Source organism: Vipera ursinii, assembly GCF_947247035.1.
Source record: "Vipera ursinii genome assembly, chromosome: 17".
NCBI classification, from domain to species: domain Eukaryota; kingdom Metazoa; phylum Chordata; class Lepidosauria; order Squamata; family Viperidae; genus Vipera; species Vipera ursinii.
Window position 1 is genome coordinate 2,851,187 of NC_139530.1, and position 26,892 is coordinate 2,878,078.

The following is a 26,892-nucleotide window of genomic DNA, read 5'->3' on the forward strand; positions in this document are numbered from 1 at the left end:
GCAAGCTAGTGGATCTTGACCAAGAGTAGAGTTGAAATCATCTTTGTCTCCATCAAAACAGCTTTGAAGGCCCTCTTGAACTTTCTGGTCTCCTAGAGACAACTAAACAATGGTTAGGCAGGACCTCATTCATTTGTGAAGTCATGGCTATGGACCATTTTTTCATTTTTTCTCAAATCAGAGAGACCGTGATAAAGTGCTGAGAAACCAGAAGTGTTTTTATTCCCAGGGAACTCTCAGAGATACTCTTTTGGGTCTGCCACATCATGCCTATGGTCAGGTGCTGAACAGGTAGACATTCTCCTGAAATGGGCCGTGAAGGTTTGGCATCTAAGGCTCGAATCTCCAGCTCGCAAGCTGTGATCATTGACAATGGCTCTGGAACGTGCAAATCTGGGATTTCTGGAGAAATTAGCCCGCGGCATGTCATGGCCACCGTCCTCGGTTGCCCCAGAAGCAAGCTGCCTCTTTCGAAGGCTAAGCAGAAAGAATGCTACGTGGGATTTGAAGCCCAGCATAGACAAGATGTCCTCTCATTGACGTACCCCATGGAAGCAGGCGTTATCACTTCCTGGGATGAGATGGAGATCATCTGGAAGTATATCTATGACAAAGGGTTGGGGGTGAAGGCGTTTGAGAGACCTCTGCTGATGACAGAATCTCCCCTGAACCCAAAAGAGGACCGAGCTAAGCTCACCCAGCTGATGTTTGAATATTTTAAGGTCCCGGCTTTCTACCTCTCCATCCAGGCCATCCTCTCCCTCTATGCTTCTGCCCGTTACACGGGGATGGTCATCGATTGTGGGTTTGGAGTCAGCCACGCCGTCCCGGTGTACGAGGGGTATTGTCTGCCTCATGCGGTCACCCAGCTGGACCTCGGGGGACGAGACATCACACAGTTCCTGAGGGAACTTCTTCTGGAAAACAGGCAATATTTCTGGAACTTCCCGGAAGCCAACACAGTGGTGGAAGACATCAAGGTCAAGTTGTGTTTCGTGACTCTCGACGCCCGCCACCGAGAAAGCAAGTCCTCCGAAGAGCTCCCCAAAGAATACAAGCTTCCTGACGGCAACAGGATCAAAATTGGGGACCCCCTTTACCTGGCTCCGGAGATCCTTTTCACCCCGAGCAACATCAACCACAAGGGTCAAGGTCTCCCCAAGCTTGTGGCCCACAGCGTCAGGAAATGTGACCCCACGCTCCGTAACATGCTCTATTCCAACGTCCTGATTTCAGGAGGGTCCTCTCTTTTCCCAGGATTGGACGAACGAATGTTCAAAGGCTTGGAAGGGGAAGCCCCCCAAGGGGTCCCCATTAAGGTCATTGCTCCGCCAGACCGATGGTTCTCGGCCTGGATCGGGGCGTCCATCATCACGTGCTTGAGCACCTTCAAGCAGATGTGGGTGACCGCTGCCGATTACCGAGAATACGGGCCCAATATTGTCCACCGACGGTGCTATTGAAGAGGGGACAGGAAAAATGTCTCCTGTTTTGGCTATAAAAGCTGCAGCAGCATCCGTCAGAGAGCTGAAGGCAATTGAAACAAAACAAATCACAAGCTTTCACCTTTTCCCCGAAAGGTTAAATAAATAATTGATTTTAAGGCCTGAGAAACTATCGGGATTTAATGTATCTCCTGCCTAGATACCTTAAGTGCGAGAGGTGATTCATTTAGTGACCGTTTGAATGGCACTGGGACGAGTGACTTACATTTTTCACGCTTACGACCCTTGCAGCGCCCCCTCCCCCCCCGTGGTCATGGGATAAAAATCCAGGTGCTTGGCAACTGACTCAAATTTATGACAGTCACAGCATCCGGGGGTTACACGATTCCCCCTTTTGCGACCTTCTGACAAGCAAAGGGGGAAGCTAGGTTCACTTAACAACCATGTGACTCATTTAGCAACTGTAGGGATTCACTGAACAACTGTGGCGAGGAAGGTCGTAAAAGGAGGCAAGAACTAACAACTGTCTCCCTTAGCTGCACGTGCCAAACTCCCTGAGCTAAACCAGAGTTGAATCTTTTGGGTTTTGTGGCTTAGTGTCCTGTGTGAAGTTTGCCTGTTGGCCTAGTTTAAGTTCTCTGCCTTGAGCAAACCTAGACCATAGTTAATTCAACAATCAGGGTGTGTCAAATGAGCCACAGAGTTTTAAACCCACCGAAGGATGAAAAAAAACAACATGGTTTACCAGCTGGAAGGTAAACTGTCAGATGTTACTGCAATCTCTTAGCTAGACTACTGCAATTAGCCTTACATCAACCCAGGTGGCCACCAATACTAGACTAATCTTATCACTTCCATTGTTCTCTTTTGAGGTCATTGGGCTTTTCTGATGTCAACCTCAAGCTGGTCTCCACTGGCTGACCACTGAAGATCAAAATAAAAGCCTATTAAACATCGGCCAAATTCAATGGAGAAGATCAAAATCCAGTTTAACACCCCAGACGAGCAATTGTGAATAAACTGAAACCGCAGAGCTCGTTTCTAGGATCTGCGGATAGGAAGCATCATGGTCCTTAACATCCTTGGTCACCTGAAGCATCCTTTTTGAGCTGGGTTCAGAAAGACAACTGGTAGTAATAATAATCATAATAGTAACCTCTGAATTTCCACTCTGGATGCTCGCAATCTCTCCCAAAACAAGTCCTGGCTATTCGGAGAAGACTTTGTTTCCAGAAATATATGTCATAGGTACATAATGTGAGAAGCCAGTTTTGAAAAGGGAGAATCCCTTTTGTGATATCCAAGGATCTAGAACCTAGATGGACGCAGCATTCTGTTCTACTAGAGCTAGGAAAACAGTTGTTACAAATTCAGTTCTTTGGATTGAAGATGTCTCAGTCCAGAATAGCTGTCATTATTGACAATGGCTCAGGACTTTGCAAAGCGGGCTTTTCTGGAGAAGAGGCCCCCAGGACCACGGTGGCTACAGTTGTTGGCTACCCCAAGACCCGCGCGATCATGTTTGGCCCGGTTCAGAGAATGTGTTATGTCGGTAAGGAAGCCCAAGCCAAGAGAGGTATCTTATCTTTTAAATACCCAGTGGAACACGGAATTGTGACCTCTTGGGATGATATGGAAAAGATCTGGAGATACATCTACAGGCATGGACTTAAGGTAAGAGCCAAGGAGAGGCCGGTGTTGTTGACCGAAGCACCCATGAATCCAACAGCAAACAGAGAGAAGATGACAGAGATCATGTTTGAGCATTTCCAGGTGCCGGCCATGTTTGTAGGCCTTCAAGCTCTGATGGCCTTGTACGCTTCTGCCCGTACAACAGGGTTGGTTTTAGATAGCGGCGCCGGGGTCACTCTGACCGTCCCCATCTACAAAGGCCACTGCTTGCTACACGCTATCTCCAGGGTGAATTTTGCCGGACGCGATATCACCAGGTATCTGGCAACGCTTCTCTTGGAGAGCGGGCACAACTTCTTGAGCTCTGCGGAGAAGGAGATTGTGAAGAACATCAAGGAGAATCTGTGCTACGTGGCTCTGGATTCAAGTCACCAGAAGGACAAAGGGTCCATTCGTGAATACACACTTCCTGATGGCACACCTGTGGAGATTGGGGACCAGCTCTTCCGAGCTCCTGAATCCTTGTTTAACCCAACGGACGCTGGAGTCACGGCGCCGGGGATTCACCAGATGATGGCCGAGAGCATCTCCAAATGTGACAGAGGCATCCGCCAGGACCTCTGGCGAAGCCTCATCATAGCTGGAGGATCGACTCTCTTTCCAGGTCTTAGTGAACGTCTCCTCAAAGAGTTGCAAAGCCTGGGCCCTCAGGGCCTGCCGACCAAATTGGAAGCCCCAGCAAACCGGATCCATTCCGTCTGGATTGGCGCATCGGTGCTCACCAGCTTGCCTTCTTTTAAGAACATGTGGGTCACGCAGCAAGAATATAGAGAGGTCGGCTCTACCGTGCTGCAGAAGAAATGCTTCTGAGAAGAATAAATGGGCCAATTATAAAAGCCCCCTCACCCTACACTCCAAAAAAATTGATTGGAAATGCTGGCGAGGGGCTAGTAAACCTTTCCACAAAGAAACCCATGTCTTGTATTTTTTTTAGAACGCAGCCACAAAAATTCCCTTATGGGTGAGGCAAAGAAAGCGCCCTTGTTGGCCGTATTTTGAGGACCCCCTGAAGTTGTTTTGCGTGTATTGTGGGAGGGGGAAGAGTTGATGTCAGCAGGAGTGTCAAGCTGTTTGTTTGCCACAGGTTCAGTGCTGGAGCAACCACAAGAGTTTTATTTTGAGGCCTGTAGATTTTTTGCCACTTGCCCTAAATTGTTAGAAGACATAAAAAATAAGCCTGCATTGCTGGATGGGTGGTTTGGATGATCTATGGGAGAGAGAGAGAGAGAGAGAGAGAGAGAGAGATAGAGAGAGAGAGAGAGAGAGAGAGAGAGAGATAGGTAGATAGATATAGATAGTGGATAGATAGATAGATAGATAGATAGATAGATAGATAGATAGATAGATAGATAGATAGATAGAGATAGATAGATAGATAGATAGATAGATAGATAGATAGATAGATAGATAGATAGATAGATAGATAGATAGATAATAGAGGGGGAGGGACGGAGGGAGGGAGGGAAAGAAGGAAGGAACAGGGAGGGAGAAAGGAATGAGTGAAGGAAGGTGGAAGGGAAGCAAATGAAAAGGAAGGAAAGAAGGACAAAGGAAGGAAGGAAAAATGAATGGGAAGGAAGGAAAAAGAAAGGAAAGTGAAGGAAGGCAAAATGAGAAGGAAGGAAGGAAGAAAGGAAGATGAAAGAAGGAAGGAAAAATGCATGGGAAAGAAGGAAAAGAAAACGAGGAAGGAAAAATTAAAGAGAAGGAAGGATGGAAGGAAGGAATGTAAAAGGCGCGCAAGAAACAAGAAATGAAAAGGAGGGAGGGAGGAAAGAAGGAAGCAAGCAAGTTGGACTTTCTAGGTGTAAAGCTCCGACGGGATCTACTCCAGGGTAGAGCAAAATCTGCAGAAGCGATCAACAGCTTCCCAATTCTGAAAGTTCCACATTTCCCTCGGAGGAAAATGCCAGATTTTTTTTGGGGGGGGGGAAAATCCCCTGACCCATGTCAACTCCATAATGAACCCACAGCGGCAAAAGCAGAAGGGATCAAGGTGGACAAAGTGACATCTGACAAAATGACATTTTCTATACTGTTTCGTTTCTGTCTCGTCTTTATTTTTCGCTTCAGCGTTCCTTCCAATGGCTTGAATGCGCTAGCAGACGGCTAACAAATATTGCGACGAAATGAATAATCGCTGCATATGTAGAGAGCCGTTAAGAATCCGATTCAGCTGCCATTCCTCTTGGGGTTTTTTTTTTGGTTATTATTATTTATTTTGTTTTTCTGGCAGCCTGGTGAAAACCTGTAAACAAATGAGATACAACTGTAGTTTGTGTAAGTATTTTTACAGCTCGCTGACTTCCATATGAGCAAGATTTACAGGAACACAAAGGGCTTGACTCCTGCACCGATCGTTTAATGGGGGGGAGACAAACACAAAACACACCGCCTGCCTTGGAAATTGGACCCAATTGTGGAATTTTGCACAGAAATCACGGCTAATGCAGACAAGGAGGATGCAGTTCTCTTGATTTTGCACAGGGGGGAAAAGGAAATCAACTGCAGATCCTCCGCTTTTCGGCTTTTAAAAGCCGTTTTTATTTTACGCAGCCTGCTAAAGTTGGGGTTTGGCCAGATTTAGAAACTAAACACACCCAGAAGTGGGTAAGGAGTTTTTAAGCTGTTTTGTTGAACTTTAGTATGTTCAAAACTTTAGTATGGCCCAAAATAACTGTTATTAATTGATAATAATCTGGTTTTTGAACCACCAATGTGCATAAAAGTCTATGTGGATGTAAGCAAATTTACACGCATGGTGTCATTTGCAGCAAGTAGCATCCATTCGCGCAAAGGACACAAACATGTTTGTGTTATATATGTGTATGTATGTGGTTATATGATTGATCTGTCATGCTTATATAGTGTATATTGGAGATGGTTACCCTTTGAGAGCTGAATGCAACATTTCATTTTAATGTATGCTGATTAGTGTACATTTAAAGTGACAATAAAGCTATTCTATTCAATTCTATTCGAGACACACGACAGGCGATTTAAGCAGATTACGTACTTCTACGCCATTGGCGTAAATGGAAAAGATGAGGTACTTTTTTACTCCAAGGAGATAAAGATACGCACCTGACGTATCTTTTACGCAAACGACTTCCATTTACACAAATGATGTAGCTGAGGCAGACCTGCAGCCTAAAAAGGCCTCCAGATACTTAACAGATAAAAAGTAAAGGTAAAGGTTCCCCCGCACATGCGTGCTAGTCGTTTCCGACTCTAGGGGCTGGTGCTCATTGTCCGAGGATGTCTCCGTGGTCATGTGGCCAGCATGACTAGACGCCAAAAACGCACAGAACGCTGTTACCTTCCCACCGTAGTGGTCCCTATTTTTCTACTTGCATTTTTACGTGCTTTCGAACTGCTAGGTTGGCAGAAGCTGGGACGAGTAACAGGCGCTCACTCTGTTACGCGGCACTCCGGATTCGACCCGCCAAACTGCTGACCTTCTGATCGACAAGCTCAGCGTCCTAACCCACTGAGCCACCGCGTCCCTACATACTTAACAGATACTGGACCTTGTTTGCAACCCAAACCACAAATAAACCTGGTTGGCTTCAATTGCACAGGTTAAAAAAAGGGGGGGCTTGGAAGGAACCCCCCCCTTCCCCGCACAGCTGGACAAATCCCATAAACAAAGGGGCAGTTGGATTCAGACAGACTTGGGGGTTGCCGAAACTTAAGCTATGAACTGGAGGCTTTCAAAAGTAGAGTGGACAATCATTTAACCGGGATAAATCTGCCTTGAAGAGAGGGCTGGACTAGAAGACCGCGGAGGTCCCTTCCGGCCTTATGATTCTATTTCCATGAAATTGGGCTTAATTCAAGGACAGTGACCTGAAGGAAAAAGCCCAGGAATGCTGCACTTATGTTTAGCTGGACTGTGAACATCTGCAACGCGCCAGAAACAACGTGGACTTGACTCCATGGACAGAACAAGGAACAGATCCTGGAAGGACGAGGCCTCCCCTTGGAATCAGAGGTACTTTATTTATTCATTTATTAATTCATCCATTCAATTTATACAGCCCCCCCATCGCAGGTTGTGGCCTCGGGGCGACTTACAATTAAAACTCCTTTTATTCCTGATTTTTATCAAACAGTAGCTCACACACCTGGCCATTTAATGCTCAGCTTCATGTACCGGAAATAGCTGCAGTCCATCTCATAAACATTTGGCTGCAGGGATGACGGCTGCCAATCAATCAATTAATCAATACTTATTACAGTCATAAACCACCGTAAGAGGCTGGGGTTTTGTTTTTAGGAAGAAACATCAAAATGTAATGGGCAGGAAACAGTATGTAATAGCCACATGAATTGCTAAACACACACATAAAATGCATATACATTTACAAGACAGAGGGTATAAAAGGCACCAAGGGTGAGAATGTAAAGTATAAAAAACTAAATAAGGGTAAAAGGCAACAAAGGCTGAATCTAAAAAGGACTGGATAAAACTGGTGTATACGGTCTCTGTCCTGCAGTGTTTCTTCCCCAACAACAGCCCTGTGAGGTAGGGGAAAGGGAGAAAGCAGTGGGTTCAAAGTCAGCCAGTGAGCTGTGTCTAATACAATAATTTCATGAGTGGTGTTGCAGTGTGGTGCATTTTAAAAGAGCCCAGTTCCTACTTCAGCCTTGCCCAGGGTAAGTTAATTATTTATTATTTTACTGTGTACGTGATATGTTGTCATTAGTATGTTATACATGGTTTAAAATTACTTTTTATTATGCTGTATGGTAGTGATGGGATTTTGCAGTCCAACTCTTTTCTTATTGTCTGATTCTTTGTGTGTGTGTGTGCGCGCACGCACTAGTTCAATACAGAGAGAATAACAGAAGGGGAAATTGAATGTCTTGCAAGAATTGGGGGCAAAATAAAGACAGATTCGTAGAATCTAAGAGAAACATTTGCAATCAGCATGCTGGCTGAGGAATGCTGGGAGTTGTAGTCCACAAGTTGTAAAGTTGTCAAGATTGGGGACCCCTGGTTTAGATGGTGCTGTTATCCATTCAGCCATGTCTGACTCTTGGTGACTCTATGGACCAGCTCTCTCTACATCTTCTGATCTTGCATTACTTTGAATTTTTTCCTATGTTCTTGCTGTCAGATTTAGAGTCTGCCCTGGTCTAAGCCAACATTTTAATTTTAATCCTTTATGAAGTAAACATTACAAATCCAGACAATTTGATTGGCACATTTATGCCTATCCAGAACAGTTTCCAACAGCTGATTAATCCAACAACTGGTTCATCCATCTTTCATGATAAAAAAATGAGCCTATTGGGGTTTTTTGATTGCCCCAAAAGGACCATCTCAGCCCATACTCTTTCCCGACAGGTAGAAAAGGGAATATTATTCTCAAAGTGAGGCTTGAGAGCGCTAGGATGCTGCCAGCTTAATTTCAGAATTTCTCCAAGAAAGCAGTTTCCGCTTTTGAGATGGACTGTTTCACTCTTGTAATTATTAGGATTTGTAGCAAACCAGTTTGAGATGGCAACATCTGGTTAAGCTGGGTTGGGTTTGAAAGCTAGGCAGGGCAAGTCTTCAGCCATACGTGGAAGGGAGACCTGGGATCATAGTTTGGGGACCTCCTAGATAGAAGACAATAACACACTACTTTGGCCGTTGGAAAAAAACTGCAGAAGCCAGCAAAGAAATTAAAATGATCCATTTCCATTTAAAAAAAAGAGTTAACTTGCATTGCTTCATCTGCTCCATACTTCAAGAAAGACCAAAAAAGGCTTTAAGATCAAGAGAGGGGTTTTTTTTTTAAAAAAGCAACTAATAACCATTTCATTAAAAAAAAAATGGATTCTTACAGGCCATTTGATTCCATCACTGCAACATTACTCCACAGATTATAAAGATCTGTTTCCAACTGCAAATAGGAGCCTTTTAGGTTTAAGGCATTTAAAAACAGGCACATGGGTGATTTCACTCAATTACTTTGAAGAAACTTCCCCGTTCACTCTATTTAACTTTACGATTTGGGGAAATTGAGTTCTTTGTCTCACTTCCTCTGACGAGACGCAAGGACGAAGTTGGCTGTGAGGCAGGTTTGAAGCACCCGGTGGCTGAAGTTATTACTGTAAAGATTTCACATAAAGCAAGTTGTGCAAGTCTGAATTGTAGCTGTTCCCAAGGACCCCCCCCCCCACACACACACACACCATCTGGGTTTCCTGTAGCAAGGTAACCCTCCGCAACCCCCCAGCCCCCAGTTCAACACACTGTGCATCTTCTTTAAAATTGTCTTTGGAGAGGGCCAAAATGGCTCTGGGGTCTTGGTACTGAATTCTGATCGTGCCTTCCTTTCGCTGAAGTGATTTGTGGCGGGAGGGGAAGAGGTCTGGTTTAAAGAATAAAGAAGGAAGGTGGGCAGGGAGGGAGTTGGAGGAAGACGGGAATGAGAACGCGAAAAGGGAGGAGGAGAAAGAAAAGAAGGGTTGGTAAACAGAAGGGGAAGGCGTTAAAAAATGACCCTACAAAGCAAATACGTTTTCAGTGAAGTGTGGTGTCATTCGGTTGCATCAGCAGCTGATATGGGAGATGGCAATAACTGGGCTTTCAGGTTTCCCATTGTCTTTTTCAACTGAACCCATTTTATTCGCCTCAGAGCAAATTAAAGAGAAAGGGAAGGGAAGGAATGCCTCAGGCCTCCCAGAGAGGGAAAACATAAATGATGCCTACAAACCCAGCATTGTACTTCTGTGTCCAAACTGGAGTCTGGCATAAGTAGAGGTTGATTCATATTGATCGAGGTTTGGCAAAAGACCCGTTTACGCTCCCCGCGCTCGGCTGGGCTTAAAAGGGGGGATCTGTGATTCAGCTCGTTGTCAGGACGCAGGCTCTTGCAGGTTAGGCAGACACAAGAGTTGTCTTTTATGAATCTGGCGGTAGGGCTTAGTTTGCCATGTGAACCCAGCAGCTGATTGGGGCACCTGACTAAGTGTTAACAGCAAGCACTAAGTTTGGCTGGTTGTGCAAGCCACAGGTCGTTCACCTTGACCCGGATCAGTGTGTTGTGCAGAACCCTTCAGAGAATAACTAAAATGCCATTTTGTGTCGGAGGGAACCATATAGGGTTTCCTGCCTGAGCAAGGGGTTGGACTAGAAGACCTCCAAGGATCCTTCCAGGTAGAATAGAATAGAATAGAACAGAATAGAAGGAATGGAGAATAGAATAGAATAGAATAGAATAGAATAGAATAGAATAGAATAGAATAGAATAGAATAGAATAGAATAGAATAGAATAGAACAGAATAGAATCTTTATAGAGAATAGAATAGAATAGAGTAGAATCTTTATAGAGAATAGAATAGAATAGAATCTTTATAGAGAATAGAATAGAATAGAATAGAATCTTTATAGAGAATAGAATAGAATAGAATCTTTATAGAGAATAGAATAGAATAGAATAGAATAGAATAGAATAGAATAGAATAGAATAGAATAGAATAGAACAGAACAGAACCTTGGAGGTCTTCTAGTCCACCCCCCCCCCTCAAGCAGCAGAACCTAGTACTAAGGCAGAGGGTGTGCATCCTAAATTTATGCCCAATCAACCTGCACAACCTCTTTGCAACCTATTGGCAGGAAAGTAGCTTGACACAGGGGGGGGGGGGATCAAAAATAGTACCAAATAGCCACTTTCCATGGGGAGAAAAAAATATATATCTTTGCTTTAACTGAAAATGGCTATTCTTTAGCATCCTTTCCCTTTCTCTCTTCCTTGTTCTCTCCCCACCCCTAATGCCCCAGTCTGCTCTTAAATGTTGGACTGCCCATTTTTCTCCCCCATCCCGGTGGGGGGCGGTGGGGGTGTAGAGGAGGAAAGTCCTGAGCCAATTAATGGCTAATAATTATCCAGGGGTGAAAAGAACGGAAGAGGGCGAGAGAGGGTGGAAATGAGGGGGGGGGGTTGTGTGCGCTTGGGGAGGAAGGGCCGTCCTGAATTGGCCGGACTGCCTCCCCCCCCCTCGAATGAAATCCCTTTGTCACCAGCAGGTGTTAATCCGATTTTTTTTTAAAAAAAAGGTCTTCACCTTGCTTGAATGACTTGTGTCTAGAAGAGAAGGTCGCTTTTTTGGTTTCTCTGCCCTGTGTTCCTTGTCTTCTTCCCTCCGATCATGAGCACTTTTCTGTGTGTGTGTGTGTGTTTGTGTGTGTGTGTGTGTGTGTGTGTGTATACAGGCGCGCGTCTTCTCTCTCTCTCTCTCACACACACACACACCCGCGCTTTTCTCCACAGCTTTTAAAAAACCCACGTGTTTAAATTCTCTCCCCCGCCCCACCCCAAGGTTGGATAGCTACGGATTATTTATTAGATTTAATGACAAAGCAGATATTCCAGTCCTTCCTTTGACGAAGCCCGCTTACTTCTTCAGGAAAGCGCGTTCAGACCGCTCCGCTGTTGGCGTCGGAGTTGTCCCCGTCGATCGCCGTTTAAGGACCATCTCCAGGCGAACAGCGACGCGGCGGGACGCTCCGGTTTCCTATACATCCGAATTAACATTCCAGTGTTTGAGGGGGTGCCACAAAAAAAAAGAGGGGCTCCAACTATTCCCCCAAGCGCCAGAGGGCAGGGCAAGAAGCAACGGATGAAAACTAATCATGGAGAGAAGCAAGCTGGAATTAAGACGGGGGGGGGGGAGATTTCCTGACAGCGAGAACAGTTAACCCGCGGAACGACTCGCCACCAGAAATCGTGGGCGCTCCATCGCTGGAGGTTTTTGAGAGGAGACTGGACAGCCACACTTGTCTGAGATGGTATAGGGCCCTCCTGCCTGAGCAGGGGGTTGGACTAGATGACCTCCAAGGTCCCTTCCAGCTCTGTTCTATTCTAAAATGCCGGGTTTGAAGCAGCGGCGCTTTTTCCGGAACCGCGCCTTCCCTTTTTTTTTTTTTTTTTTGCTTTTCTCCTTTCAATCTAACGGCGATTCCGGATTACAGCGACGGTTCGCGTTGCCGACAGGAGGAGGGGAGGGGTAGGGGGAGGAAATACCCCAGACAAGCGAACAAGAAGCGCAGATTAGTTATAGTCGTTTCTCCGACGCCTGAAATCAGGCTGTCACAATATTGCTCGCGGCTGCTCGTGTAGCGACCGCGGATGAGCCAAAAATAGTAATTAACGGGAAAGCGCAATTAGGTAGCCTAATCTGAGCCTGGGAGAAATGAAAAAGGGGGGGGGAACCTATGAGGCGGGAAGGAGCGGCGGGGGGTGAGAGTGAAATTTTATAGCTTCGGGACAGGCGTTTAATAAGGGGAGCCGATTGCCGCGATGATGGCCGCTCCTGAAAGCGAAATTTAAGCCTACCCCCCAAAATTTTCGCTTTCCCTGTTGTCGGGACGGGAGGGGGGAAGGGTGGGAAAACCAGCCGTTTAAGCAGCAGAGAGGCTCACCGGGTTGTTTATTGGCCTCCCAAAACGAACCCCCCCCCAATTCCCACCCCATGATCAGATTTATATCCTACCCCCCCCACCCCAAAAATCCTCTCGTTTTGTCCCTGCATAGGGGGAAACGCGGAGACTCCAAAATTGCTATTCATAATTAATGAGTGGATTATTATTATTATTATTATTATTATTATTATTATTATTATTATTATTATTATTATTATTATTATTATCACTATCACTATCATTATCACTATCTCCATTGTTTGTTGTTGTTGTTGTTATTATTATTATTATTATCATCACTATCACTATCATTATCACTATCTCCATTGTTTGTTGTTGTTGTTGTTATTATTATTATTATTATTATTATTATTATTATTATTATTATTATTCGCACAGTCAGCCAGATGTTCAGACCGGGTTTGGCGTTTTTGTCTACCAAGGACCTGGGATAGGCAGATCTGGAACAATAATAACAACAACAACAAAGAATTACGCTATTGAATGAGGACGTTTACCACTCTCAACTGTCGGCTTTCGATTTTAAACGCAATATTTGTTGGCTAGATTGAGGCAGCTCTTTTCCAAAGGTTAATATATATATATAATATATATTCAGCCCCAAAGGGAGAGCGGCCATTCCCGGGAGAGTGGGGGTGTTGAGGTTCCCCCCCCCTCCCTTCGAACACTTTCCCGGGGAGAAAGGGCCCAAGCAGCCGCTTAGGTGCGCGCACCTCCTTCTCCGCGCTTTCGTTTTAATGGCTTGAGAAGAGCTTCCTCGCGAGTAGGTTTGGGAAATCCCGGGAAGGGTTAGGGTTAGGTTTCAGCCCCCAAGGGAAACCTCTCGGCCTTCCGTTAGGGCGAATTTGAAAAGCAATTTTTAAAAACACGCGGGTTGGATTGTTCCCACGTTCTAAGTCGGGGCTGGGGTGATTGGAACAAGTACGGGGTGTGTGTGTGGGGGGGGAGTACAGGAAGAAGCTCCCGATTCGACTGAAATCTAGCATCTCCGGCACGACCTGTCACCTCCTCCTCCTCCTCCTTCATCATCCCCGCATTATCTTTTTTTTTTTTTTTCTAAATCGGGCACCAGACACGTGCAGGTAAAAAGGGAAAGCCGGGATTGAGGTCCTTGTTTTATTTTCTTATTGTTTTCCCGAGGGAAACTAAGCCGAAATCCCACGATTTAGCCAAGTTCGCTCTTGGCTAAAGCTCCTTTGTCCTCAACCCCCTTAGAAAAACAGCTAATCCAGTTTAATTTTTCCTCACTGGACTCTTTTAGCATCTATTGATTTACCTCTGTTTTCCCTTCCCTTCCCTTCTTTTCTCTTTTTTCCTTTCCTTCCCTTTCCTTCCTATTCCCATCTTCCTTCCTTCCTTCCTTCCTTCCTTCCTTCCTTCCTTCCTTCCTTCCTTCCTTCCTTCCTTCCTTCCTTCCTTCCTTCCTTCTTTAACCGTTCCGACCACCCATTCGTCCGTCCCCCCGTATCTCTGCCCTTCACTCCTCCCTCCCTTCTCTCTTTCCCTCCTCCGGCGTCTCCTCTCCGATTTACAAAATCGAAATTTCCCTGGAGAAAGACTTTCGGGAGGGGGGGCGGGGTGGGGGCGGCGGACGGGCTCCCATTCATTTTTCCCGTTCCTCTCAAACAGGCACACCAACCGACCCTAATCCAGAATAATAAAAGGGTAGCAGTCATACGGGGAGCTTTTCCGTTACAAGGGGCTGTGCGGCTGGCTTAGAACCCCCCCCCACGCCCCCCCCACCCCGTCCCCGCTTGAGCGCCAGCCAAGAAAACCAGCTTCTGTGTTGGGGGCCTTGGCAGGAAGCCTCCCCAATCCAACCATTCCTTTCTCTCTCACACACACACACCCCAAAAACAAAACGTTTAAAAATGGAGAAGTTGGATTCTGGGACCACCCCCCCCTAGACGCCCACCTGGCCTCCTTCTCCCCTAAAAGAAATCCGAGGGGCTGCTGGATCTGCCTCGGGAATACAGGGGGAGAAAAAAGAGAGATCGTTTAGTGACCATTTGAACTTACGACGGTACTGAAAGAAACCGTGGCTTATGGGTGTTCTTTTTCACACTTCACATCCAGGGGCAAGCCCCCAGCCGCATTCTCGCCACACCAAGGAAACTTCTTAATGGGGGGGCCTCTGGGGGAGAGAGAGAGAGAGAGAGAGAGAGAGAGAGAGAGAGAGAGAGAGGGAGAGAGAGAGAGAGAGAGTGTGTTGGGGGCTTGAAAAGTCCAGCGTCTGCTTAAACGCTTCTCAACCCTCGGGGCAAATTGGTATTAATTACTTTTTTTTTTCCTTAGCACAAAAGAATATCGATCAAAAAGGGCAGCCTTAGCTTTCAGCTTTCTGTTTCTGCAAAAGATCACTTATGGTTTCCCCATTTTTTCTCCAGTCTGGACTCATCCTGCATGGTTTTTTTTCTGCGAAGCATTTACGTTAAACACACACACACACACACAAATATCTAATACCCTCTTCCCTCCCCCGTCCCATTTCCTGATATTCTGTAAACCAAAGAGTCATGCTTCTAGTCCTCAGTAGAAATGTGCAAGATGGAAGGCAAAGGAGGGAAAATAGGTGGACAAATGTATTTTAAAAAAAATACATTTGTCCCACGATCAACCCCCATTTAACTAATCGATTCCTGCTCAAGCATATAGACCCACCCCAATTTTCTACTCCCACAGAAATACTGTATATTCCCATGGTGTGTTTTATAATAGGATCAGGTGCCATTCTAGAGGTGGCAAGGTTGGTGAGCAGGACACCCATATGTGTGTGTGTGTGTGTGTGTGTTGCGCCTCTGTGGATTGGATCAACTCACAAAGTTTATTAAGCCCAGAAAAGGATGAAAGAAAAGGTCACCAGGCTAAGGATAATTGGGTGAATCCACAAAGCAGCCCACCGTTTGAATATTCCCTGTTTTATGACGGCAATCCACGCGGTTAGTTGATAAGTGAATGTTTCCTATATATTGAGAAAATTGGCAGAATTCCACAAGCCCTGGTTAATTGAATAAGGGCACAGTAATTACAACTCTAGCCACTTCATCCATCCCTGCACCTCTTTGTTTAAACTCGGCTCCTTGGGTTTGAACCTTGGTTAATTTTTGACACTTAGCAGAGAACAGAGAAACTCAGTTAATTGAATCCACCAGAGTTAAGTTTACTAACTTGCCCCCCCCACCTGAACTCAGCCACTGTGGTTTGGAAACTAGGATTTGTGGCATAGCCTTCTTCGAGGCAAATGGCCTCCTGTGGTGTCTCTAAGGAACCGTGGTTAAGAAACTAAAACTTAAAGGCTCATTTCATCTCAGCCAATATTGAGAAAAATGATTTGTTTTAATTTATTAATTTATTTTTTAATGATACAAGCAGCTTGGATCTTGTCCAGCTATTTTGGAGCACAGTTCCAATCCTCCCACCTTTGGCCATGTCGGCTGGGTCTTATGGGAGTTGTAGTCTGGGTCTATTCATAGTAAAGACAGCCCCCCCTTTTGGGGGGGTCATGATTTTGTGTGTGCTTTCTCTCTCTCACACACACACAGAGAGAGAGAAAAGTTCAGTTGGGCCGGTCTTGCTGCATTGCTCCTGTGCCTAATCTAAAACAGACCCAGGTTATTTGCTGTATCGTGTCTTTTTAATGTGTTTTTTTTCTTCTTCTTCTTCTAAAAAGCAAACAAGAATTTAAACAGCAAGACCGGGTCCCAACAAACCTAACAATCTCACAAAGCTGCTCTTTGTGTCCGGACACGTTGTGCTGAAGTGTGCCAGAGACAGTATGAAGAGGCAAGGCAACCTCCAACTGGCACAGAAGATGCCATCCACAAATGCAACTCCAGCCACGTAAGGATAGGGAAAAACAACTGTTGAGAATCCTAGGCTACAACGCCCTTCAATCCCAACCAATATCGACTGGGGTTTTTGGCCAGGGGCTGATTTGAATGCGCGTTGTCACCATGTGTGCGTGTGTGTGTGATTATTTTTATTATTTTTCGTTTATTAGTTCTACGTTGTCTTTTTATTTTCTGCAAGCCGCCTAGAGTCACCCCCCCCCAGCGGTTATATAATTTTTCCTAAACAAACAAACATTGTGTTGTAGTAAATATAAGCCCCCCCCCCCAAACAAGCAGGAGTTAGGCTTACTTCTGTGTAAACATGCCAGCTTGGTATGCTGGAGTGAATCTGGCAGTAATGTCTTCATGGGTCACTTTGAAAACCCCAGAATTTTGCCCAGGGCCAATAATGAAGGCTTCATCTACTCTAGAATAAAAATTAAACACACGTACACATACGACAGGCAAACAACAATTTCTATGAAAAAACCTCTGTTACAGGAGCTTTCTTCCAGTTATTGTTTGTTTTTGCACTGACGGATTAGAAATTTACAGAATTCCATTTCCCCTCCCATCCCCTAGTGACAAATCAGATTTTTTTTAAAAAAAAAAATTCATACAAAAGGAACATGAATTTTCTTTTTACAGAGAGTTATATTCCCCCGTTAAAGATGTACTTTCTAATTTCCCTTGCCAGAGACTAATTCAAATAATAACAACTCCTTCTCAAAGAAGGAAGTAAGGAAAAGGGATTAGTAGAAATGGACAATTTGGTCAAAGGGGAAAGATCTCTACCTCGTAGAAACTGCCTGATATATTTTGAAGGGTTGCCTTTAATGAAAAGACTGGGCGATGAGTTCTCCTTTATGTAGTGAGCGATCTCATTTTGACCTACACCAGGGCCAAGTTCAGACAACACGTTAGGCCCAAGTTTCAACACCTTGCAGTTTGGGCTTCATGGAATGTGTGAATCAGTTCACTGTGGTTTCAAAAGCCAGCTTTGTGACTTAGAGTGCAGTGGAAAGGCAGGCAATGGTGGCTTATTGACTAAACTACAGTTACAATAGTGGGAAAACAGGATGGTGGATGAATGGGTGTCAGTGAAGTATTTTTGTTCCATTTTTATAGGCTTTTTAAAAATCCTTGGATCCAGTCTCTCTCTCTCTCTCTCTCTTTCCCCCTCTCTCTTTCTCCCTCCCTCCCTCCCCAACACCCTTTCCCCCCCCCCCAACTCGAGGGCGGTGGATGAACCCAGGCCTGGCCTTCTCCAGCCAAAGTTTACTCACCTCATTTTCCAGGATTTGCACTCTAACTCCAACTATAAAACAATCGGCTAGGTGTGAGCTGGGCTGGTGTATCGTGCGAATGCGGCCAGGTGTTGTTGCTCTGTTCAAGCTCCCCTCACGCATCCGGAATGGGTCTCTGAACTCCCAGGATGAAGTTTGCCTGGCAAAGGATGGAGTGAGTTAGCGGGAAAGAAAACAAGGAGTGTGTGTGGGGGGGGAGAGAACCATTAAAGCAGAAACCCCCCCTGGGTGGGGGGTTCCAATTCACCCTGTGTGTTTATTTTGAATCAAAGATGGGCGACAGACTCCTTTCTGTTGTAACCTCAAACCCAACATTGGATTTGTAAATAGCAGGTTAACAAGCTGAGAACAGCTTCCTTTCTCTCCTTGTTATAACAACCCTGTGAGGTAGGCCAGCCAGGGCAAGAAAGACTTACCTGTGGCTGTGTGACTGACCCTGTGACACCACAACCTGCCCACTGAGTTGCCCATATTCCTGCTGCGCTTGAGGACCCACGTGGGACAAGGCTGCTTTAACCAGGATAGGGTTATGCTCCCACCATCCTAAGGCTGGATGCCATCTTGGCTAGAAATCAGACTTAGGCCTGCATTCCCATAGTGGGTTAAAGCCAGAGGTTTTGCCTGTGGCTTAGCACAAGGGCAGCCACTGCTGTGTTTCTGGCGGAGTGTACGGTGTTGTGGGGACAGGAAACCCTGGGGGAGCTTAACCAGCTTGTTGTGAGTACCCCAAGCGAGTCAATCCCGTTTCAGCTTTGCTGGAGAGCGAGAAAGATTTGGGCTCCCTTGCTTGGGGGGAACCCAGAAAATGGGAACATAAGCCTGGAGGAAAACCCGTGAAAGGGGTCGGTGCGAACCGGTTTGAGGTGTTAGCTTTGCAACGGTGCCTTCCTTTCCTCTCTCCCTCTCTCGACTGGAGAATTGGGGGGTACACGGGGGTTAATCAATTCTGTTTTGTTAGATTTATATCCCGCCTTGGATCTAGGAGTTTAAATTGAGTAGCGCTCCCTTCTTCCCCTAACCCGAGGCGGCCTCTCCTGGACCTTCGGGATGGGGGAGGCAGGTGCACGTCCTCCAACCCGCATCCCAGAGGTTCTCCTTCAACCGTTCACGCCTCCCCACACGCGCACTTCGTTTTTCCTCTGGTTCAGTCGCCAACACGGGACTTCAGGCGTCCAAGGGGGCAAAGCTTCTGGAGTTGGGGAAAGGCGCCGTTCTCTGGGTTTGTTGAATTCCCACGAAGTCAGCTTTCCATCCGGCCCTGGGATTCAGAGGACACGGATGCTTGGAAACGAGGACCGGGATTCCCCCACAGGCTGGGCAAGTGAGACCCATCCTCCCTTTAGCCTGAGTTAGCGTGTCGTGGGAACCCAACCGCGACGCCTTGCTCAGCAGGAACCCCCCAGCCCCCAAGTTCTTACGAGAGTTCTTCTACTTTAAGTGACGATCCCAACTGCTTTTACTCGCAAGTAAATCGCGGTCGCCTTAAGGCCCTTGCCCAGGTTTGCTCGGAAGGGGCTCCAACGGATCGGGGCCTGGGTTACAACAAGCGATTCGCCTCCACGGGAATTTGTTCCTAGGAAACAGATCGGAGGGAAAGGAAACAGACGTTCAATAAGAGGGGAAGAGAAATTAAATAGCCGCGTTCACACGACAACTTTTTAAACCATTTTTTAAAAAAAACTTCACTGAAGCGTAAAGTAACTAGACGCTCACCTGCCCAACCATCTGCATATCGAAACCGAAATTAAACCCCACCAGACTGAGTAAATCGTGGGAACGCATCTCCTAAGGTTGACGTTGACCTGAGTAAACGCACCCGTCGGCGTCCCGATTCGCCCTTGCCGAAATATTTGCGCAGGAAGAAAAACCAACTTTTTTTTTCTTTTCTTTATTCCAATCGCCGAGTTTCTCCGCGGGTGGAAAAATCGCCTTCCGCGTTCAAGGCATTTTGTTTCTAATCCTTTCTCTGCCCCCCCACCCCCTAAATAAATGAATAAATAAATAAAATTAGGTCTGAAATCCAAATCGACACCTTCTAAGGGAAACAGTCGGGACTGGGCCTACTTGGAAGATGACATTCCCCCCCTCTCTGTTCTTTTATTATTATTATTATTGGGGGGCGGTGTTAATTCAAAATCGAAAACAATAATAGAATAATAAAGTCTCTTTAATAAAAGGACAGGTTACCCACCCACCCACCCCGGTTCGAGTCTAGCTGGTATTCTTTCCCCCTTTCCAACTTTCTCCGTGTCCAGTTTTAGAGAAAACGTGTGAAAACGGACTTGGGGGACGGGGGTGCGGAAAGAGAAACCTTGACAGATTTTTTTAAAAAAGAAAAAAGAAAGAAAAGAAAGGCTCTCCGTCCAAGCCGAGGGTCGCGGAGCTGGAAATTAAAGCAAAGCGACACCCGCCGACCTTCCTCTTTCCGCCGCCCCCCCACCCGTCTGATTGTAATTAAATCTGTGCAGTTAAGGGTTTGTGACTTGGAGGGCCCGCTGAAAGCCAAACTTTAAAAGCGCATAGAAAAGAGACGCAAAGAGGAACGTCTGTCTACCCCAAGACCTCTCCAGTAGTCAAGTGTTTACATATGGAACACACACACACACACACACACACTACACACACACAATGGGATACATGGACTAGGAATGAATCTAGGCCCGCCGATATTTGTGTGCCTCTCTACGTGCACGCCCGAGGTATTCGACGCAGCGAAAGCCACCGTAGAAGCGAAAAGTCCTTTGCCAAAAAAAACCCCCCAAAGCCCCATTATTTTTATGCTTATTTTTTAATTAGCAAAGACCTTACCTTTTTTTTTTAACTTCCATCAAACCTCTTTTTCTTCCCCCCCTCCCCTTTCTTTTCTACCTGCTTTTCGGGCCCCTATTATTTTTGGAGAGGGAACGCCCCTAGTCCTGCCTTCGCTCGCTTTTTTAAAAAACAATTAAATATCTGGTTTATTTATTGAAAGCATCCGAGGCTGGTTTTTTCTTTTGGGTTCCACACCTCCGTCCTCCCCCCCCTCCTTTAATCCCCGCACAAAGCTTCCGTTCCCGTCAACATCGTTTTCACGCTACTTGAACTCCCCAAAGAACGCCATTAATTAGGTAACAATAATTAATAAAAACCGCCCATCTCTTATTCCGCCCTCTCTCTCTATCTGGGGGTCACCCGTGTATAGTCCTCACAAATGGAAGGACTCTTTCCCTTTTCTGAATGATTCCTTCGATTTTTTTTTTGATTTTTTATTTTGCAAGGGGGTTAGTTTCTGGAAGGCTAGCGCAAAAATCCGATTTTTTTTCCCTTCGCTTTCGGGGAAAAAAGCAAAGAAAGAATAGGATCGTTTAATCCCGAACGCCGATCTGAAGCCGATACTTACCCGCCCGCTTTCTACTCAAGTCATTTTTTCCCTGAACCTGTGAACAAAAGAGGAATAATTAATAATAATAATAATAATAATAATAATAATAATAATAATAATAATAATAATAATAATAATAATAATAATAATAAGGCCAACGTTAGGGAGAAAGTAAGCACCGTGCAAAATTAGCTTCAGGGAAAATGGAAGGCAAAACCGGACGAAATAAATTTGGGGTGTCCGTGAAATAAATCCATTAATATAATAAGACGGAAAGTTTGCCGCAAAAGTAAAACTCCTGAAACACGGAAGGGGGGGGGAAGGGAAGTTTCTCCCCTCCCCCTCTTTTGATCGCTTTCCCCACGGAGGGGGAACCCCGCAAGACGCGGCGCCGCGTTTTACAATTCGACAATATTTCCAGAAAAGTTTACCTCTCTGTTCTCCCTAGATCGGGTGGGTGACGCGTCCCCTTCTCCGCAATTCGTCCAGGAAAAAGGAGCCGGCAGTTCGGGACCCGGGAGGCCACAAAATAAATCAATGCCCCACCCAATTCGGTCCGGCGTCGGGGGTTCCTCCCGATTCGACCCACGTCCGTCCCCAGCCAAAGCGGAGGAGGAGGAGGAGGAATTAAAAAGGGGAGAAAAAGGAATTAAAAGGCCTCCCTATCCACCACGCGTTTTATTAACGGGGTGGGGTGGGGAGGAACAGCACCCACCCAGCCCGACGCCGTCGCCCTTAGGCCTCGCAGCGCTGGGGGGGGGGTCAGCTGAGATGGCACCCAAAGTTGGCACCGGCGCGTTTTTACGCAGCAGCCAAACAGGCGGCGTCCCCATTCCGGCCCGATCCTAAAGCGCCTTTACGCCCGTTGCCCCCCCCACGCGCCCGCCGAGACAGCCCCCCCCCTCCACTTCCTTGAAAGAAAGAGCAATAACGTTACAACAACAATACATAACCATCACAATCAGCAGCAAGCAACTACTTCTAAGCAGATCCGGGTCGGTCCCGCCTTTGCCAAGGTCGGGGCCAGCCGGGCGAGCAGGGGCATTGGGGGGGAGGGGGGCAGAGAAGGACCTTTACTCGCGAGTAGGCGCGGAGGGGATCGGGCCCAGCGCCGGGAAGGGGAGAGCCAATCGCGAGGGTCCCCAAGAACGACGCTTTAATTTGCCAAGTGCGGTGCGCAATTATCCGGTTTCCAGCCTCGCCTCCCCCCGCTTAACTTGCAACCGTTTATCTGAATGAGTACGCCATGCACGTATGTGTGTGTGTGTATGCATGCACGCACGCACGTGTATATATAATAAAAATAAAATAAAATAAAAAATAATTTTAAAGTCACCTCTTCCCAGATGTTTGCACCGCTTCTTGCGAAGTCTGTCCATCCTCGGGCGAGTGGGCAGCGTGGAAAGGGTTAGAGAGGAACGGGGGGGGGCAGAGGGTTTTCTTAAAGGGGCAGATCCGGGGGAAGAAAACGAGGGGGGGTGAAGAATAGCGACCAGGAGGAAGAGGATAGGACGGGCGAGGGGGAAAAAATCCACCTCCCTCCCCCCTCTTCTCTCTCCCCCCCCCAGCCTTTCAACTTTCGAAGAAACCAGCCCTGGAAGGATTGGTGCTGGTTGTTTTTTTGTTTTTGTTTCTCCCCCCCCCCTTCCTTCTCCTTTTTCTTTTTCTTTCTTTTTTTTTTCTGGTTCCCCCCCCTCCCCTCTTCTTCTTCCCCCTTCCCTTTTGGCCCCGGAGCGGGTGTCAGATTGAAGGCTCTCTGCGCATGTGCGAAGGTGTCCGAACTGACAATGCTGGGGAGAGGATGATCGCGCGGCGGCAGAGTAGCTGCGGGTTCAAGGAAGGCTCCAGCGCGCCGGCAAGATGCGATCCAAGGCGCGGGCCAGGAAACTGCCGAAAAGTAAGGTTCCCTTTGTCCCGCGGGGGCGAGCGGAGGCCAGAGGAGGAGGAGGAGGAGGAGGAGGAGAGGAAGGCGCGCGCCGGGGGTGGGTGGGTGGGTGGGGGAGAAAGCCGGGCTGGCTCTCCGGGGAGCGCAGGGCGCGGAGGCCAGGCGGGGGTGGAAGTGGGGGCTGCGTGGTTTCTCTCCTCGCCGCTGCGGGCCACAGCCAAGCCGGGCAGACTTCGCTTCCCGGCCGCCGGGCTGCGCGCATCTGGAGCGAGCTCTTGCCTTTGGCTTCGCCCGCTCGGCACTCCCCGGGGATCGGCGGGGGTCGCCCCTTCTGCGCCGCGCAGGGCTCCCCAGGATGGCGGGGTGTGGGGGGGGGGTGTCGGGGAAAGAGAGAGAGAGAGAGAGAGAGAGAGAGAGAGAGAGAGAGAGAAGCGAAAGTTAAGCAAAAGTTGAAGCTTCGCAACCCCTCCCCCTCCCCCCCCCCGCTCCGAGTTCTTTCCAAGTTCTGGTGCGGAGAGTGTGTGTACATTTCTTTCTTTCTTTCTTTTTTTGCAAAAGTTTTTCTCCCCCCCCCTCTGTTTTAATTCCCGACTCTTTGAATAGTGGGCGCTAGAGATTCACGGCTGGCAGCAAAAGCGCTGCTGCTGGAAGTTGGCGGGGAGTGCCCGAATGTAGTTTTTTTTCCGGGTGGTTTTTTTTTGGGGGGGGGGGAAAGCCATGCAGGCCTCTCAAGTCGCGGGGGGGGGGGGGCAGACTGGAAATATGCAAAGACAACGGGAGGGCTCCCGTTCATTTGGGGTTCATAGCTGGGGAGGGGGCGAGCAAACGAACAGGCAATCTTCTTCTTCCTCGTCTTTTCCTCTTCCTCTTCCTCTCGTCCATTATTTTGAGGAGGGGGGGGATAGAAAATGGAAACCGGGGAAACCGGTACATCGTGTGTACCGATATATCTGGGTGGGATACATTGGAAGACGCAGCTGGGGGAGAGGAATCGGCGGCTAATGAAATGCAAACCGGTATTTTTATTATTGTTATTATTATTATTACTTTAAAAAGCGGGCAACGCAGAAGATGTAAGATTTCGGAGTCTTCCACTGTCAAGTGACGATTTAACACCCCCCCCCCACACACACACACTGTTTCCTCACCTACTCCCCTCCCGCAAAAAGACCTCCTTGGCCAAAGAACCGAGGACTTTTGCTCGGCTCGCGAGGGAGCTGCAACTCTCGCTTCTTGGTCGAACTTTCTGGCGCCCGACTTCAGGTCGGCTCCAGACTGTGGCCGGGGGTGTTCAGTTTGCCTTTTCGAGTTCGATGGACGCCGGCTTTGGCTGTCTACTCTCTCTCTCGCTAAGGCCGGGAGGAAAGAAAAAAAAAAAGCAAAACACGAAGGCGCAAAATTTCGGAGCAGAAAAGTGTGGTTTGAAAGTTTCTGGGAAATGGAAAGAGGCGCCCGAGTCCAAAGCGGCGGCGGCTTTAAGTGGGATCCCTTCCCGTTGCAGACCGATTCTGCGACAGGAAAATTAGACGTTTCGGCCCAGCGGCGGTTCCTGACCCCCACTTCTCTTCTCCCCCCCCCCCCGTCCCCGACTTCTATGGCCTCTAGCTTCGCCTTTCAAGCGCTGCCTTTTCCAAGGACGGAGCAGTTCCTTGCAAAAACGCTTCATTTTTATTTATTTTTTTCTTTGCTGGCTGGAGGTGGGGCGGAGGGGGGGGGGGTGTCGATCATTCTGCCAAGGTTTCGATTAATTGCACCGCCCTCCCCCTTAAGAAAGAGGCGAGTTTTCTTGTCGCCAGTCTTGGTCTCTTTTTGTTGTCGTTGTTGTTGTTTGTGGCGGTTGTTGACGCTTCCCGTCCCGCAAGCCGAGCGTTATTCTCCGGTTCTTGTTCAAGGTCAAGATGACGGCAAGCGGCAGCCTTTTGCTCCGTCCTCCCAGGCCGAGGCTTCCCCGCTTGCCGTACGCGGTTGAACGGGCGAAGCAGCGGCTTTGCAGATCTGATTTAATCCGCGGGAAAGAATGCAAGTTGATTTGTTTCTGCAGTAACGTCCAAAGTTTGAAAGATTGGAAATCTCCCCTTCACTGTTCAGTTAAGAAATGGGCAACACTTACCATGGATTCTTTCTTTTCCTCCCTCCCTGCTTTAAATTCCTTCCTTCCTTCCTTCCTTCCTTCCTTCCTTCCTTCCTTCCTTCCTTCCTTCCCCTTTCTCTTCTTTCTCTTTCTTTTTTCCTTCCTTCCTTTTCGTTCTTTTTCCCTTTCTTCTCTTTCTCTCTCCTTCCTTCCTTCCTTCCTTCCCCTTTCTCTTCTTTCTTTCTTTTTTCCTTCCTTCCTTTTTGTTCTTTTTCCCTTTCTTCTCTTTCTCCTTCCTTCCTTCCTTCCTTCCTTCCTTCCTTCCTTCCTTCCTTCCTTCCTTCCTTCCTTCCTTCGCCTGCTTGTCCCGGCAGTTTCCACAGGCAAAAAAAAAAAGAAGAAGAAGAAATCTCACCGTTTTGGCCTCTTCTTCTCCAGCTGCCACTGCTGGGCACTCAAAGGAGAAAAGGTCTCTCTGACCTCACCGCGCGAGGCTTGCACAAGTCTGAGATAAATAAGCTCTCGAATAATAACTATTTTTTCACGGGCGACGGAACTTGCTGGCCAGCAGCGGCTCTGGCCAGGTTGCTGTTCAATCTGTTTTCCAGCCAAGGCTTCCCCGATTTTTCTTCCGAGGAGGCATTTAAACACCAGCACGAAACTTCCCTCGTTCTGAAAATAGTGGTTTATTAAGGGTTTAGGGCAGATGCCCATCGCTTTTAACACCTTTTCTCCAGCAGCGATTTGCAGAAAAAGAAAATGTGTTGCATCGAATGGCGCCTGGTTAGAATTTGTCAATTTCAGACGGGGGGGGGGGGAAATGTAGTGAAATTAACCCCAAATCAGGCGGCCTTTATAAGCGTGGCATCTTTGCTTTCCTTCCTTCTCAGTCCCCCCTTCCCCAACTGTAGAGGCCTATTGAAGAAAAAAAAACCTGTATGTTACACATATTGTGTGCGTGTGTGTCTAACAGGTAACACATAACTTTTTTTTTCTTCTTAAAGGGTAGTAGGAGAGTAAAGGTCTTGAAGTCAGACGGGAGGGGGCCGCGGGCTCTTTCTCTCTCCCCCGCCCCTCGCCGTTTCCCCCGCTTGATCCAACCTGGAAGTGTCTTGGCTTTGATAGGGACCCCAGACTCAACCTTTCAGAAGGCCTGGGGGGAAAAAAAGAAAGGAAAACCCAGCGACCAGGGGCGCTGCCGAGATGGAAAGACGTCTTTTGAAGCCGACAAATCCTTTTAAGGATTAAAAACAAAACAAAAAAACAGGGTAGTCCAGGTTTCCGGATCTCAAGGACCTCCTCCAGGTGTGGGGGGGGGGGGAAGAAGGGAGAAACGGAGGAACGGGGACCCACTGCTGGGCGATCGACGGCTAAGGTGGGCTCTCCAAACCGAGCCTGCATCGTCGCCTCGGGTGTCCTTAAATGCCTGGTGAGTGGCTAGTTTCGGATTCCCTCCCCAGGCCTGAGGGATCCCCAAATTTGGTTTGACCAGATTTTTTTAAAAATTAAAAACAAACCCACCTTGGCTCGTCCACGCTTGGAATTCAATTTCTATTATTATTATTATTATTATTATTATTATTATTATTATTATTATTATTATTATTATTATTATTATTATCATTATCATTATCATTACTATTATCATTACTATTATCATTACTATTATTATTATTATTATTATTATTATTATTATTATTATTATTATTATTATTATTATTATTATACAGTGTGGGGTTCTTATCTACTTAGCAGCGGAGTTTCGAACTTAAAAACGGGGTAAAGCGGAGGGGGCACAGTTTAGATCCCCTCCCTCCCCCGCCCGTTGCTGGATGCACACACGATGATTTTATTAATATTA

The 26,892-nt window shown here is 47.0% G+C and overlaps 3 protein-coding genes across 3 annotated transcripts in view; all 3 read left to right on the plus strand.

Annotated features, from left to right (window-relative positions):
* Positions 1-308: 308 nt before the first annotated feature.
* On the plus strand, positions 309-1,463 carry LOC310648009 (actin-related protein T2-like; the record flags this gene model as incomplete). The annotated part of the gene is made up of 1 exon (XM_083375641.1): positions 309-1,463. The coding sequence occupies one exon, from the start codon at positions 309-311 to the stop codon at positions 1,461-1,463; it is 1,155 nt and encodes a 384-aa protein (XP_083231767.1).
* A 1,371-nt stretch (positions 1,464-2,834) lies between these two features.
* Positions 2,835-3,947, plus strand: LOC310648010 (actin, cytoplasmic-like; the record flags this gene model as incomplete). The annotated part of the gene is made up of 1 exon (XM_083375642.1): positions 2,835-3,947. The coding sequence occupies one exon, from the start codon at positions 2,835-2,837 to the stop codon at positions 3,945-3,947; it is 1,113 nt and encodes a 370-aa protein (XP_083231768.1).
* Positions 3,948-22,935: 18,988 nt separating this feature from the next.
* The window catches only part of PRDM16 (PR/SET domain 16), a gene marked incomplete at its 5' end in the record, with an annotated part of 172,594 nt that continues 168,637 nt past the window's right edge, over positions 22,936-26,892 (plus strand). Inside the window, one exon of the mRNA XM_083375787.1 lies at positions 22,936-22,972. Within this exon, the coding sequence (XP_083231913.1) occupies positions 22,936-22,972 (37 nt within the window). The remainder of the gene's footprint in view (positions 22,973-26,892) is intronic.